We start from the raw sequence: 15845 nt of genomic DNA, 5'->3' as shown, positions 1-15845 counted from the left end.
TAGAGGGGACTGATGGTGACACCGGGATCGTAGGATTAGTGGGCCCGAAAGGATAGGGTTGACGGATAGATTTATTTTGTCCAATAGGGGTTTCAGTGACGTGTTGGGTCAATAACAGACAAAGTGACATGATGGGGGTGGGAACCACCTTGTGGGGCTCACTCTCTCCTATTTGGGTCCAATTCAACTTACTATCTTGGACAAGCCCAACGTTATGAAATTTTGACAAACAGGCCCAATTTTATTTCGCTTCCTTGTGATTGATTTCCGAATTTTGCAATTAAACCCTCCAGTTTGAACTGATACAAAATAACTAACCGCTTTATGTTTTTAATTGATTTGTAACCATTTATTTTTCTTTTACCTTAATTCTTGTTAGAAGGTACTGCATTATAATGAGAGTTATAAAAGAAGCAGTAAATTTTAAAAAAGTAGAAATTTTAAATTTGAAAACAGCTAAAAAAATGTCTAAAATGAAACTACAAGCGATGCTAAAGAAAATCATTCATAAGATTTTATTAGACTAATATTAGGAAACGATCTAATTAGCAAAGTATTATCAACTGCATACTTGGAAGGTCTAAAATGTAGCTTGAGGACTCCCCTAACTAACAGAAAAAACAGAAAAAAGATACCAAGTAATGTTACAATACAATATAACTTCATAGCTCCACTCAACTGCACTAAACCAGATACAAAAATTGAGTCGTGCATTTGCAATTGTAGGGAAATTAAAATTGCATGAAACCAAATAGGTGCAAGTAATAATTTCTCCTTTCTCTTTCTCTATACTTTTCCATCCTCTCTAGGAAACTATTGCTTGCACCTGGTATACGAGTGTATGAAATAATAACCTCTATATTTGCATAAGAGATATGTCAAAATTAAAATTTTATCTCATTTAATAATTTTAATTAATTAATTTTATGCAAATAAACCTACAGTTATTAACAGTTGATTNTACCTTGATTCTTGTTAGAAGGTACTGCATTATAATGAGAAGTGATAAAAGAAGCAGTAAATTTTAAAAAAGTAGAAAATTTAAATTTAAAAACAGCTAAAAAAATGTCTAAAATGAAACTATAACCGGTGCTAAAGAAAATCATTCATAAAATTTTATTAGACTAATATTAGGAAACGATCAAATTAGCAAAGTATTATCAACTGCATACTTGGAAGGTCTAAAATGTAGCTTGAGGACTCCCCTAACTAACAGAAAAAAGATACTAAGTAATGTTACAATACAATATAACTTCATAGCTCCACTCAACTCCACTAAACCAGATACAAAAATTGAGTCGTGCATTAGCAATTGTAGGGAAATTAAAATTGCATGAAACCAAATAGGTGCAAGCAATAATTTCTCCTTTCTCTATGCTTTTCCATCCTCTCTAGGAAACTATTGCTTGCACCTGGTATACGAGTGTATGAAATAATAACCTCTATATTTGCATAAGAGATATGTCAAAATTAAAATTTTATCTCATTTAATAATTTTAATTAATTCATTAAAATTTTATCTCATTTAATAATTTTATCAAATTCATTAAAATTTTATCTCATTTAATAATTTTAATTAATTAATTTTATGCAAATAAACCTAGAGTTATTAACAGTTGATTACTAATAAATTATTAAATTTAATATAATTTTGAGCTTAGCTAAGTATAAAATCTGAAGTAAAAAAGTATACTAAATTAAAAGAAATATAATTCTTCCATTCGTAATTAAACAAATAAAATGAATATATACTAATTAAAAAAAACAAGATAAAGACATACTATATTAGTCAAAATAAAGATATATTAAAATAATTAAATTAAACTAGAAAAATACAAATAATAAATACATACTATCTTAATCATAAATTATGTATTACAATATTTGTAAGTGTGAGAGGAGTAAAATAGATATTTAAACTATATTTTTAATAGAATATGAGTACTATGAATGGTTTTAATAATTTTATAATTTAAAGGGCATTTTTTATTTTTGATATTGACATTTTTTGGAAGGTTGCTATGTTACTAGGGCGGATGGAAGGATCGTGATGAAATTAATTCTATTTTTTTTAAAATCATGCTTATATTATGCTGATGCAAAATTGATGTAATATTTTTGTGATTGAAGATAAGATAATAATTAATACCTCACCTTATTAGTCAATTAAATTAAAGCTATGCTAGTCAAATTATATGTTTTAAGAAAAATTATGCTACTTAATTTTAATAATTTAAAAAGTTCCTGCAAAAAGTGATCGTGAATTAAAATTTTGAAGACCAAAAGTAGTATACCCAATAGTTTCGGGACAAAAAGTCTAATTTAGCATTTTCCTTTCATTAAAGAAAAACTTCAAATAACTCTATTGTGGTTTTATTTTTTCTCATCTTAGGACCCTGGGGTTTAAAGTGTATCAAGTTAGTACTTTATGGTTTTGCATTTTTTACTTTAATATCCTGTGGTTTAAAATGTATCAAGTTAGTACGCTGTAGTTTCGTACCTTATCATTTTAGTACCATATGATTTAAAACCTTTTAAACCACATGGTACTAACTTGATACAAAAGTAAAAATACAGAGTACTAACTTGATAAATTTTAACCACAGGATACTAAAGTGATAAAATGAGAAACCACATGGTACTAATTTGATACACTTTAAACCATAAAGTACTAAATAAAAAAGAGAGGAACCACAGGGGGCCTTTTGAAGTTTTTCCTTCATTAAACCCCGATCGCTTCGTTGCTCCTTTCTTTGAACCTTTTCGCCTCTTTGCCTTCTTGCTACCGATCTCCCTCTCTTATTAAGGTATTCGAATGAACCCATTCTTTAAAAAGGTTTTGGAAATGGACTAATCTTTTTTTTTTTTTTTTTTAATCTCTCCGTCCAAACGAACCATCAATTATTTTGATTTGCTCCTCTTACGAAGGACGGATTTGTAGTTTATTTGCTAATATTACCATCTATCGATCTGAGTTTGTGATCCAACTAACAAAGCGTTCCCTCTGATGGGCTTTGATAATGGCTCTCGTTGTTGTTCTTTAATTTTAGAGAAGATGAAGTCTTCGGGCTTATCTTATATTATTATATTGGGATTTTATTTTATTTTTATATCGGGTGAATGTTATTGAAGACGCTCCAATGTATCTTGAATAGTTCGCTATTAATTGTTCTCTCGATTAATAATTAATTAATCATATTTTTTTTCCCCTTTAAATAGACTCCCATATCTTTTCGTTCGCTATTTGGTCTAAACCGATTTGCTAACACAAACCAGAGTTTACTTCTTTTTTATCTCTATGCATTCGTTTTTTTGTTTTGACCAAGCATTTTGGAGTCGTACGATTGATGTGATCTATGTTTCTATGGCATTTGGATACATAATACATAGGACATAAGGGTTCTGTTATTTTATTAGGGTCTCTGATGGTTATCTTTTGTCCGGAAAACATTTACGTGTTTTCTCAACTTTAATTTGACATGTTTGTGATTAGTTTCATTTTCTGACCTAATTTTTATGCGTCTGCTTTTGTCGTACACCTGATGCAAGTCAGATGCAAGTCAGATGTGTTGAATCATATTTTCCTCTTTAGGGTTATCACATTCGACTTTATCTTCTTTATGTCCTATCCGGCTGCTGCAAATTCTAGAATTATAGAGATTGCAGATCTTGTTTACCTATTGTTTGATTCTACTAGTTAATGCAATTTTAAGTAAATAATTCTGAAAGATTTTGGAGTATTTCTCAACAAGTTTTTAGAAATAAAAAGATTTCATTTCTAAATGAATACTGCCCGAGTACTTTTCATTCGAATTCTATTGATTTCCTCATACTATGTGTCTATTGGATTTCTTTTTCTCCTTGGAGTCTCTATTTTCGATCTACCGAAACAAACAATTATTTTCCATCTCAGCAGCAGCATGAATACCTTTGCCAATGGACTCACCGGCAAGGCCGTCTCTTGGGCGACAGAAATGGTGAGGCGTGGGAGGTTTGAGCTATGTATCAGAAAGTAGAAACGCACGTATCCGGATGCTGCAGAGAAGGAGCGACGATTTGCAATCTTTTGCAAAAGAATTGACTTTATAAACAAGTTCCGTGCAAAGAAGCGAATGGTTAAGGGACCACGTTGCCGGGTTGGGCTAAACCAGTTTTTCGACATGACGCATGAGGAGATAGTTGGAAATTATTGCGGGAGGACAGCGAGAAGCAGGGCAAATGAGGCCAGGGCAAATGAGGTGAGCAAGCGGATCCGTTCTCTTTCTCTCAACAATGCAGTGTTTTTTCAATTTCTAACCTTTTTTTCCATCAGCTTGGCAAATCGACAGAGTTTCCATCAGTTGAGGTGGGTGCTACCAGCGGGCAAGAGATCCAGAAGAAGAAACTCTGTCTGCTATGCAGGCAGCCACTCCAAAATATTGGTCCGGATGGTGCTGTTGCTGTTAAGTAGATTTTAGCCTTGCTGGTCTGTGGAGGTTTCCGCTATTCCACTGATGTTCTACTATGCTTGTGTTATAACTTACGACGGAACTTGTAGTACGTAGGAGGCCGTATAAGCTTATGTTATAACTTATGCTGAAGTCTGTCTAAGGACTCATTTACTCGTGATTTTTGCTTTTTTCTAATGTTTCTGCTACTTTTATATCTAAATTTGGCTCCATATAAAGTGTGATGGTCTGATGTTTCGAATCTTTAAGTTGGTTGTGGCAGCAAAACTCATAATCTTCATAGGATCAGTCTATTATAAAATTTTACAATCTTTATAATCTTCAATAATAATTGCGCGAATTAAATGTCGGAGGAATTATAATATTTTTAATTTTTTTATTACTATGAACGAAATTTCTGTTTTTTTTTTTAATATCTATGAATTTTAGATAATGTGATTCAAATGCCTCTTGACATAAACAGTGAAATACTGTTTTACTGCTTTATCTCTTAGTAGGTGAGCACGGTGTAGGGATGTAAATGGATACCGATATCCGAATTTAATTCTAATCCAAACCAGAATGTAGTTGATTTTACCTAATGTAAATGGATATCAATTCGAAAATAAATATTAAAAAAAATCTGACGAATTTGGGTTCGAATTTAGATATTTTTAAAAAACTCGAACTCAAATCAGAATAAGAACAAATTTAATATGATATAATATATAAAAAAATTCAAACCATTAGATTTGAATTTAAGGGCTAAAAAAATACTTAACACTTTTATAACCCAAACCAAAATACATATATGTTTATAACCTAAACTTTAATGTTCAAATTTCAAAGCCGTCCCAAGTTGTGCCGAAACCCTAGGAGTTAAAACATTGTAGTCTCCTATTAATTCCTCTTCAAGAAGTCAAGAGGGTTTCTCGCTTCTTTCTTCCTCCAAACCTATGAGAAAAAAAGGTGAGGATTTTTTAAAAATAATTTGAGAATGAAGGTTGTTTTTTTTATGTAGCTTTTTTTTATTCTTCTTATCTATATGTCTTTTTTCTTATTTTTTAAGTTTAGTTTTTTAGTTCTTGTGAATTGTTGGGTAATGAAGTTATCTTTTTTTTAAAATTTTTTTAAAAAATTTGTTTTGTTTTTCTCTTAATTAGTATTTTTAACTTTACTCTCTTAGATCTTGTGAGGTGTTGGGTAATGAATCTTTTTTAGTTTTTTAAAAATCTTTTTGTTTTATTTTTCTCTTAATTAGTAATTTTAACTTTAGTCTCTTAATCTTATGGATTTTTGGACAATGAAACTATTTTTTAAAAAAACTTTTAGAAAATTTTATTTTATTTTTCTTTTAATTAGTAATCTCTTGGTGCTTATGGGTTGTTGGGCTATGGAACTATTCTTTCTTTTCTAAATTTTTAAAAAAATTTGTTTTTTTTTTCTTAATTAGCATTTTTAATTTTAGTCCTTTAGTTCTTATGAGTTAATTTTTTAGATCTATGTATTTTTTTAAACTTTTATTTTTCTCTTATGGTATGAATATTTAATATTGTATTTGAATATGTATTTTTAAACTTTAGTTTTTTTGTATAATATATTTTGAAATTTGGTAAATATTATTTTCGGGTTCGGGTTTTCTGGTTTAGAATCGGGTTTCGGGTTTTTGGTTGCGTTCAGATTTGTTCCGGATTCGGATTCGAGTTTTTGAGTTCGGGTTCGGATTTCGAATTTTTGCTTGGGTTGGGGTTTCGAATTTTTGCTCGGGTTCGGGTTTGGATATAAATTTTTAAAATCCATCGGGTTCGTATTCGGATTCGGGTTCGGACTTCAGATTTGATAGTCATGTTCGAATTTGGATTTTTAAAACCCGTCGGTTGACATCCTAGCATGGTGGCTGCGTAACTATCCAGATCCAGATAGCGGTAGCAGGTGTAGAGATAATCACACACCCAATTTTAAGCCTGCTTACCTCTCAAGATTAGGGATGTAAATGGATATGAATATTTGAATTTTATCCAAATTCAAATCCGAACAGAATGAATTTTATCCGGATATAGATTCGGGTATGGATATAAAAAAAAATCCGATGGATTTGAGTTTGAATATGAATATTTTAAAACAACCTGAACTTGAACCCGAACTCAAACCCGACCTGAACGCGAACAAATTTAATATGATATAATATTTAAAAAATTCAAACCATTAAATCTGATTCTAAAGGTCAAAAAAATATTTACACTTTTATAATTTAAACACAAAAAATATATATTTTTATAATCTAAATCTTAATTTTAAACTTCAAAATCTCAAAAAAAAAAAAAAAAACTACTTCAAAACCTTCTCATTTTTCGAGCCCTCTCCAAACTCTATTTTAAAATGTCAAAAAAAAAACTATTTTAAAACCTTCTCATTTCCCAAGACCTCTTCAAATTCTAATAGTTAAAATCTCCAAAAGAGAACTAGAGAAATGATTATAGACTTGTATAGTCTCTTGTTAATTCTTCTCCAAGGCTATGTTTGGTTGGGAGATAAAAATGGAATAAAGGGTTTATTCCATCTTTATCCCCCAAACACAAATAGAAAATGATAGGAACACTAATTCTTTTCTTAACGAGCTATTCTATTCTAAAAATAGCTCGTTAAGGAAGGAATTAGTGTTTCCACCCCAAAGTGGAACAAGCTGGGTTATCCCAGTTTGTTAGCTGGGATAACCTAGCTTGTTCCACCCGTGAAGAGAGAGAGAGAGTGTGTGTGTGAGAGAATTTTAAATTATTATAAAATTTAAATTTCGTAAGTTTAAAAATTAAAATTTATAATTTTTAAAATTATAAAATTTAAAATTTAAAATTTAAAATGTTTAATTTTAAATTTTAAAATTTGATATTTTATTTTTTATTTAGAATTTGATATTTTGTATTTTTGAATTAAAATTTCCTCTTAAATTTAAAGTTTAAAATCTAAGATTTTAATTTTTAAAATTATAAATTTGAGATTTTAAAATTTAATTTTGATTTTTAAAATTTAAAAATTTATCATTTAAATTTTAAAATATAAATATAAAATATATAAATATAAAATATAAAAATTTAAATTCTAATATTGTGGTATCCCTGGTGTTTTGCAGTTGAGGCTTGTCGACAGCTCTAGAGAGTGTCGGGACAAGTCCGAGTCGCGTTGGCGCGAAAAAGACGCAAAACAGACTCAAAACGACGCAAGAGTAGGAAGTTAGCACTACAATTTGCAAATAGCAGATTTTTCAGCTTGCTGTACTGGTACAACTATCAAGGCGTACCGGTACATCTTATTGTAGCAGTACAACATCCGGGGCGTACCGGTACACTTCACTTGTTTCCTCACAGACTGCTCTCGGGTTGGCATTTGTACCGATATATGTGCCCGTGTACTGGTACACCGGGGTATGTAAGGGACTTTTTGATAATTTTCTTGCCTTGATTGTATCACCATTCCTTCTCCCTCCCTATATAGGATCGAGAGAACAGAGATGAGAGGATTTTCTGCTCTCTATTCTCCTTGTGCTTGACCGTGCATGGTGGAGGAGCTCGGTTGGAGTTCGAGTGTCACCGACGTGGCACCACGGTGCAGTTCGAGCGTGCGTTCGTCACTGTAGCATAACGAGGAGGCCAGGTGAGGGTGCGATTCCGCCGTTCTCGACATCGCGCCGGATTGGTATCGAGGTGGATTAATCGTCGGTTTAGTTTCTAAGCGCATTTATATATATAGTCGGCATGTGTGCGAGGTAGCAGGTTGTTTATTGCAATTGCTCAATTTATGGATTCTAGTATAGTTATTCATAAAATATGAATTGGAGCCTTGTCATTTGTTTGTATCTACTAGCAGATGTTGGACTTAGATTTGACTTATGAGAAAACTGCGACTATTACCTGTCATATGCTTAAACTATCTGATTTAGCTTTAGGAGCCGTTGTAATTTTGTATCGCTGCAGTATCGGTGTGGTGGATACCCCGGATAGTTTAGATTTTAGTTACGCTCATACTGGGATGCCGAGTATATTTTTTCGATAACATTCAGACTGTTCCGAACTGTTGGGAGCCGTCAGGGTTGACGGTGGATCTATATCGCCATTTTGACATCAGATTGTGCCGAGGCACGTGATTTGTTGATTGTTAGGCCAGTTGGACTTGATTTACTTGACTTTGGCTTGTGGGAGCTTGATTGAGCTCGACAGAGATACGCTTGCATACTCGGTTGGGTAGCTCCCACGAGTGTCACTCCGGAGGCGGGCGCTGTACTTTTGCGTTGGTGTCGTTCGTGCAGATTGGACTTGCTCTCCACGGACTGTTAGTGTGGAAATAGCTGTATAGTCTCAACCGGGCGGGACGGGTGTGTTCACAGTCCCAGGGACGGGTAGGCTTACAATCCCGGTTAGATTGGATCAGGATTGACATTTTCTACAGTTGATTAGTGTAGAGTAGGATAGTGTAATGATTTTTAGCTGTAGATTTCTTCCAGCTCTTCCTACTATCCTTACTTTTTACTGTAGACTTAGTGGGTGGACCGACGATGCGAGGGCCGCATCCACTGAGGACTACTTGTTTTTACAGTAGTTCTCATGCCCAGTTGTTATCCTATTTTTTGCAGAGCCTGCTGCTCTGGCTACTGCTTCCTCGGAGACTGATCATGGTAAGGGCGTTGCCGGTTAGAGCACTTTCCAGTTGCTGCTGTTCCAGTGGTTACCAGCTGCAAGTAGTACTAGTTTCTTAGTTTCTTATACATACTTGTAGTTGTTGTATCTCGCTGGGCGAGCATTTTTGTATACCTGGATGTTCGTATGTATATGAAATTTTTTTCTATTTTTACCCGTTGGACTCTTACAGTTCTATACTATTATTTGTAGTATTGTATGATTTACAGGTACAGCTATCACTTCGTATATAGGAAAAATTGCTTTGTATACGGCGGATTTGTCGACGTACCCGAAAAACGTGCAATCCGGGGCGTGACAAATGTAAAAAAATAATATTATTATTTTTTATTTATAACTACTCACTTTAATTTTTATTCCATCTTTTTTTTTTATTTTCAGAAATAATCCAATTTTCATCCAAACGTAAAATTAATCTAATCTCTGATTATACCTGAATTTATACATATCCCCGGAATGCCCATTTTTTACTTATTCTCGAACCAAACGCAGTCCAAGAGAGTATTTTGGCTTGTTGCTTTCTCTCCAAGAGACATAACCTCAAACTTAAGAGGAAAAAATGTGAGGATTTTTTTTTTTAAAATGAGAATTAAATTTGCTTTTTTATGTGGATTTTTTTTCATTCTTCGTATATATCGTTTTTTTTCTTATTTTTTAAATTTAGTCTTTTATTTTTTATGGACGGTTGGAAAAAAAAACTATATTTTAAAATTATTTTTAAAAAAATTAGAATATCAATCAAATCTTAAATTAATACTTAAATTAGTACAAAATTAATATTAAATTTGGAATATTAATTAAACCTTTCTTAACATTTTGCCTAATTTGATTAAAAAAATACCCTCACATAAAAATCACCTTGTAATCTGCTACATAATAAAATTATATTTTCAACCTTCGTTATTATCGTTTAATTTTTTTTTAATAAAATAAAATACTGAATCATTTTCCAAAAGAAGATGTATATCTTACATCCTTCCATTCAAAGGATCTTTTTTTAGGCTAAATTACAGAAAATCCCCCCGTAATAACCCGATTTTTCACTTTCCCCCACTTATATTTAAAAACCTACACTTTGTCCCCCTGTAAAATAAAAAATGTTCACAGAGGGATTACGGTGTGTAAAATGACCATTTTGCCCCTCGGCATTGTCGTCTTCTTCCCCATCTTTCTCGGCCGCCCCCTCGTTCGGCCGCGATTTCCACCTCAATCGGCCGCGATTTCTCTTCATTTCCTTCTCCACCTGCTCCCTTTCTCCTCCTGCACCCTCGCCGCCCTCGATTTCGGCGACAGTAAGAGAAAACCGAGGTGGGCGACAGTAGGAGAAGAGCAAAGAAGGCGAGGGCGAGGCGGCGGAGGACGGCGAAGGGGATATGGGTGAGGGTGAGGCAGTGGAGGATGGCTAGGCGGCGAAGCGGCGAGGCGGCGAGCCGGAGGAAGGCGAAGCAATAGAAAGATGGCGGAGGGGTATTTTCGGCATAAAAATATATTTTTTAACGGAACCCTAACGGTAGGGGGTGAAGTGCACATTTTTTATTTTACAGGGGGGCAAAGTGTAGGTTTTTAAATGCCAGGGAGGGAAAGTGAAAAAGCGAATTATTACAAGGGGGTTTTCTGTAATTTAGCCTTTTTTTTAAGCTAAAAATGCAAAGTTTTTAATAAACTTTGTATTGGGGCTGTAAATCTTAAAGTCCTGTGTAAGTGTTCATATAGTATTTTTCTCAAAACAGTTAAAGTTTATTTTTTTCACTTTCACAAAAAAGAGTTTGTCTTTTCTGCTAGACCATAAAAGATCATGCTAGCTTGCTTTTTTTTTAATGGAACTAAATAATTTTAATCTAAAAAAATAAGAAATTTTATCAAATTCATTAGCAATTTTATCTAATTTGATAATTTTAATTAATTAATTTTATATAAATAAACCTAGAGTAATTAACTGTTGATTACTAATAAATTATTGAGCTTACATGTATAAAATCTGAAATTATAAAGTATACTAAATTAAAAGAAATAAAATATAATTCTTCCATTTGTAATAAGATAAATAAAATGAATATATACTAATTAAAAGAAATAAAAAAGGTTACAAAATTAGCGATGTTGAAATGTAGTCGAGTCGACTACATTTCTTGAGAAAATTTATGCTACTTAATAGCTTGAGGACCAAAATATTATGTCAATAGCTTGAGGACGAGAGGTATAATTTAGTTTTTTTTTTTCTTTGGGATAATTTAATATGCCCTTCTGGGCACTATTAATTTTATCAATAACTTTCTAAAATTGATAATATAATGAATACCCTCTAATATATAAAAAATTATTATAGATATCCTCCACTCGTTAAAATTCGTTAATGTTCATATGAAATGGGGTTAAATTTTTAAAATATCATTTTTACCTTTATCTCTTATCAATAGTAAAATTACTAATAAGCATTTCAAGACAATTTTTGTAAATATAAATTTTTAAAAATAAAAAATTAGTTTATATTTTAAAGCTAAAATACCATTGACTAATCAAAATCAAATAAAGTGAACAATTGCAAAGTAAAATCAAATTTTGGAAGATCGAATATTCAATTCAAAATGATTTATATCTCGGATAAATTTTGCACAAATTTATCTTATATTTATTATTATAGGAGTCCGACTACGATACTATTGATAGCATCAAACACTTAGTTCTATCACATTTTCTGTCGTTAGATTAACTCCTTTAACCATTTTTCTCTGTTAGATCATATTATTCAATCAACCAACCACTCAACCCCAGGGGACTGCTATCATCTTAACTGTATATCGCTTCATCTAAGGGCTAAAACTTTAATCGCACCANAAAAAAATCCTCAACTTTTATTTTTATTTAAATTTTTATACATAGTTATTTATTTGCTAAAATAAAAATAAAGCTACTAGATTTAGTGAAATCATAAAAAAAAAAAAACAAAATTCTCATTTTTTGTACACTAAAATTAGTTAATTTTATAAAAAATTAAAAATTAATGCGATGTCAACTAAAATATAAAAGTTGTGGGGAGCTGTTTTAAAATGATATATAGTTGAGGGAATCTCCATACATTTTTACTAAACTGGTGATATTAAAAGTTAACCCATTTTTAATGTTAATTTTTAATGTTTATAGGGGTTTATGTTATATTTTAAACTTTAGAAGGGCATACATGATATTTTGGGTATCTATGAAATTGTCCCTTTTTCTTTCATTAAAGCCCGATCGCTTTCGTCGTTCCCCTTTGACCCTTTTCGTCTCTTCGCCCTCACTCGTCCGATCTCCCTCCACATCTTTGAGGTATTCGAATGAATCCCTTCTTTAAAGAGTGTTTTGGAACTAGATTACCCAATTTCTTTTTTTTTTTTTTTTATAATCTAAGTTCGTCTAGTTTATTGTCGTTTTCAATCTGACGTCGTCTAGGGTTTTGTTTGTGTTTTAACACGATAGGATTTTATTTTATTGTTGAAATTCAACCTCGGTTTGGCCCAGATGAGAAACAGGGAAACCCTAGACGAAGGAATATTGAGAAGTTCTGAAGACGACCTATCCCTTTTGAAAGCACTGTAATTGATGGCATCTAGGTCTCTTTTTTACCTGTGAAATACATGTTTTTGTGCCTCTTCTGCACTATTCCGACAATCTCGGAGGAGGATTTCGCGTAGGGTGCTCATCTGGGTTCATCTAGGTTCGCTTCCTGTTCAGATTTTCTATTTCTAGTGTTTTTTTTTTTTTTTTTTTAAATTCTGGAATCGGACCGCTTTTACCCCTTCTTTCTCTTTCCAATTGCTTGTAAAATCTATGAAAGTGTTACCCGATGTGGGGATCTTCATCTTCTTATTTGTAATTCAACAAACAGCAAAACATTAGTCGTGTCCAGGTGTGAGTGGTTTGTCGTTCTAAATTTTTTTTCTTTAGGTTTTACTCTTTTCTAACCTTTTTTTCTTGAAATTGCTTTCTTTTCTTTTCATTTTTTAAATCTCTCCATCCAGACGAAGCATCAATTATTTTGATTTGCTCCTCTTATGAAGGCAGGATTTGTACTATATTTGCTAATATTACCATCTACCTGGGTTTGTGATCCAACTAACAAACATTGACTCTGATGGCTTTGATAGTGGCTCTTTTTGTGCTTTTAGAAGCATGAGTGCAAGGCCAGTTTGCCAGAGAAGTTTTAGCACCGAGATAAACGGGTTGGCTGGTTGCTGTTCCGGTTTGGAACTGGAACTGGAACTGGAATACTGGTTTTTGAAACAACTGATTCTGTACTGAAATATATATATTCGCCGACCTGACCTAAATCGATTTGCTAACACAAATCAGAGTTTACATTTAATATATATATTTTTTCCTATTCTTTCTCAATATCTTGTAATCTGTTTTCTTCTTGCTCCAAACAGTTTTATGTTTGTTCTGATTATTTTTTGTTGGTCAAGCAATTTGGAGTCGTACGCTTGATCTGATCTATGTTTTCTTTGGCATTTGTATACATAGTGCGCCAGACATAGGGTACTGTCATTTTTGGGCCTACGATAGTTATCTTTTGTTGAAAAGAATTTAGATGTTTCTCAACTTTTATTTGACATGTTTGTGATTAGTTTCATTTTCTGACCTAATTTTTATGGTCTGCTTTTGTCGTACACCTGATGCAAGTCAGATGTGTTGAATCATATTTTCCTCTTTAGGGTTCTTACATTCGACTTTATCTTCTTTATGTCCTATCCGGCTGCTGCAAATTCTAGAATTATAGAGATTGCAGATCTTGTTTACCTATTGTTTGATTCCACTAGTTAATGCAATTTTAAGTAAATAATTCTCAAAGATTTTGGAGTATTTCTCAACAAGTTTTTAGAAAAAAAAAGACCCCGAGTACTTTTCATTCGAATTCTATTAATTTCCTTTTACTATGTGTCTATTGGATTTCTTTTTCTCCTTGGAGTCTCGATTTTCGATCTACCGAAACAAACAATTATTTTCCATCTCAGCAGCAGCATGAATACCTTTGCCAATGGACTCACCGGCAAGGCCGTCTCTTGGGCAACAGAAATGGTGAGGCGTGGGAGGTTTGAGCTATTGATCAAAAAGTTCAAACGCACGTATGCGGATGCTGCGGAGAAGGAGCGGCGATTTGCAATCTTTTGCAAAAATGTGGACTTTATAAACAAGTGCCGTGCAGAGAAGCGAATGGTTAAGGGACCACGTTCCCGGGTTGGGCTAAACACGTTTTTCGACATGACACATGAGGAGATAGTTGGAAATTATTGCCGGAGGGTAGTGAGAAGCAGTGCAAATGAGGTCAGGGCAAATGAGGTGAGCAAGCTGACCCGTTCTCTTTCTCTCAACAGTGCAGCATTTCAATTTCTAACTTTCTGTCCATCAGCTTGGCAAATCGACACAGTTTCCATCAGAGGTGGGTGCTACTAGCGGGCAAGAGATCCAGAAGAAGAAACTCTGTCTGCTATGCAGGCAGCCACTCCAAAATATTGGTCCGGATGGTGCTGTTGCTGTTGAGTAGATTTTAGTCTTGCGGGTCTCTGGAGGTTTCCGCTATTCCAGTGATGTTCTACTTTACTTGTGTTTTAACTTATGATGGAACTTGTAGTATGTAGGAGGCCGTATAAGCTTATGTTATAACTACCGCTATTCTAGTGATTTTCTACTTTGCTTGTGTTATAACTTATGATGGAACTTGTAGTATGTATGAGGCCGTATAAGCTTATGTTATAACTACCGCTATTCTAGTGACGTTCTACTTTGCTTGTGTTATAACTTATGATGGAACTTGAAGTATGTAGAAGGCCGTGTAAGCTTATGTCATAACTTATAATTGATGGTGGCCAAATCTGAACCTTATATATAAAAATTCTTTACTCCTTGCTCCTCATTTTTCTACTGCTGCTTCTACTGCTACATTTACTTTTTTTTCCTTATTCTGCTACTATAAGTTTTGGATTTTTTAAAGTCTTCCATTATCTCCTGCTCATTTTGCTATTTCTGTTGTTAATGATGCTACTATTAACAAGTGGTGTTGATGGAAAAGTAAAGCATAAGGCAAGCTTGATGGCCTAATGGCAATTCTTTATAGTACCCAAGGTATTGTACGGTGAACATTCTAAAGAGGGTGTCTTTTATTGCAATTTTTGCAATTGGCGAAAAAGGGGCCACATGCGAAGGAGTTATTATTTCATATGAGAATTTCAGAAATTTCTGTGAGTGGATGGACTCATGTGAAACTAGACTGGGAGTGGATCATGTAGGTTCAATTTTTTATGAAATTTTGAGATTCCTGTGAAATTTGGCACATAGTTGAAGCTAGAGAAAGGAAATCATTGGGGAACCTTTCACAAAAGGATGATGTTTAATGCAGTAAACTGCAAAATTTTTCAATGAGAACGGTTCTGTGCAAATTGAGCATCACTATAAAGATTGTGTGCACGAGAAGATTAAATTGTATTTGTTACATAAAATTATATAGTATACATATATAGCTATATATATATATATATGTATCTATATAAGTATATGCCCTAAGCCTACCTACCTTGATCAGCTTCGTCTGGTTGACCTGAGGATTATTTGAAGCCCTGCAACTCGTGCCTTGCTGTTGGAGATTTGGTGGAAGCCGAGCTTGGGTCTCCTGCCGACGCCATCATCATTGCCGCCGGCAGGTGCAAGCTCCGGCACCTCCACCATCAGGCCAACCTTCTATTCCATGGCCATGTTT

General features: G+C 33.3%; 1 protein-coding gene across 5 annotated transcripts; it reads left to right on the top strand.

Moving 5' to 3' along the window:
• LOC109707121 lies at positions 12302-15005 on the top strand. 5 transcript variants are annotated; one of them, XM_020228216.1, is made up of 4 exons: positions 12311-12421; positions 12614-12809; positions 14107-14431; positions 14502-15005. In XM_020228216.1, the coding sequence occupies exons 3-4, from the start codon at positions 14114-14116 to the stop codon at positions 14634-14636; spliced, it is 453 nt and encodes a 150-aa protein (XP_020083805.1). In that variant the 5' UTR covers positions 12311-12421; positions 12614-12809; positions 14107-14113; the 3' UTR covers positions 14637-15005. The 5 variants fall into 5 exon arrangements, with proteins under 5 accessions (XP_020083804.1, XP_020083803.1, XP_020083805.1 ...); XM_020228217.1 differs by having other exon boundaries at positions 12312-12421; positions 14110-14431; XM_020228215.1 differs by lacking the exon at positions 12614-12809 and having other exon boundaries at positions 12302-12421; positions 14110-14431.

Source organism: Ananas comosus, linkage group 3 (assembly GCF_001540865.1).
Source record: "Ananas comosus cultivar F153 linkage group 3, ASM154086v1, whole genome shotgun sequence".
Classification (NCBI taxonomy): domain Eukaryota; kingdom Viridiplantae; phylum Streptophyta; class Magnoliopsida; order Poales; family Bromeliaceae; genus Ananas; species Ananas comosus.
Note: the sequence above shows the minus strand (reverse complement) of the source record. Positions and strands in the feature narration are given on the sequence as shown.

Bases quoted from the DNA above. Each gene is read 5' to 3' on its own strand.
- LOC109707121 (XM_020228214.1), top strand. From the start codon at position 12,312: ATGAAATTGTCCCTTTTTCTTTCATTAAAGCCCGATCGCTTTCGTCGT. The intron at 12,422-14,106 runs GTATTCGAATGA...TTTCCATCTCAG, and splicing joins TCTCCCTCCACATCTTTGAG to CAGCAGCATGAATACCTTTG. The intron at 14,432-14,501 runs GTGAGCAAGCTG...TCTGTCCATCAG, and splicing joins ATGAGGTCAGGGCAAATGAG to CTTGGCAAATCGACACAGTT.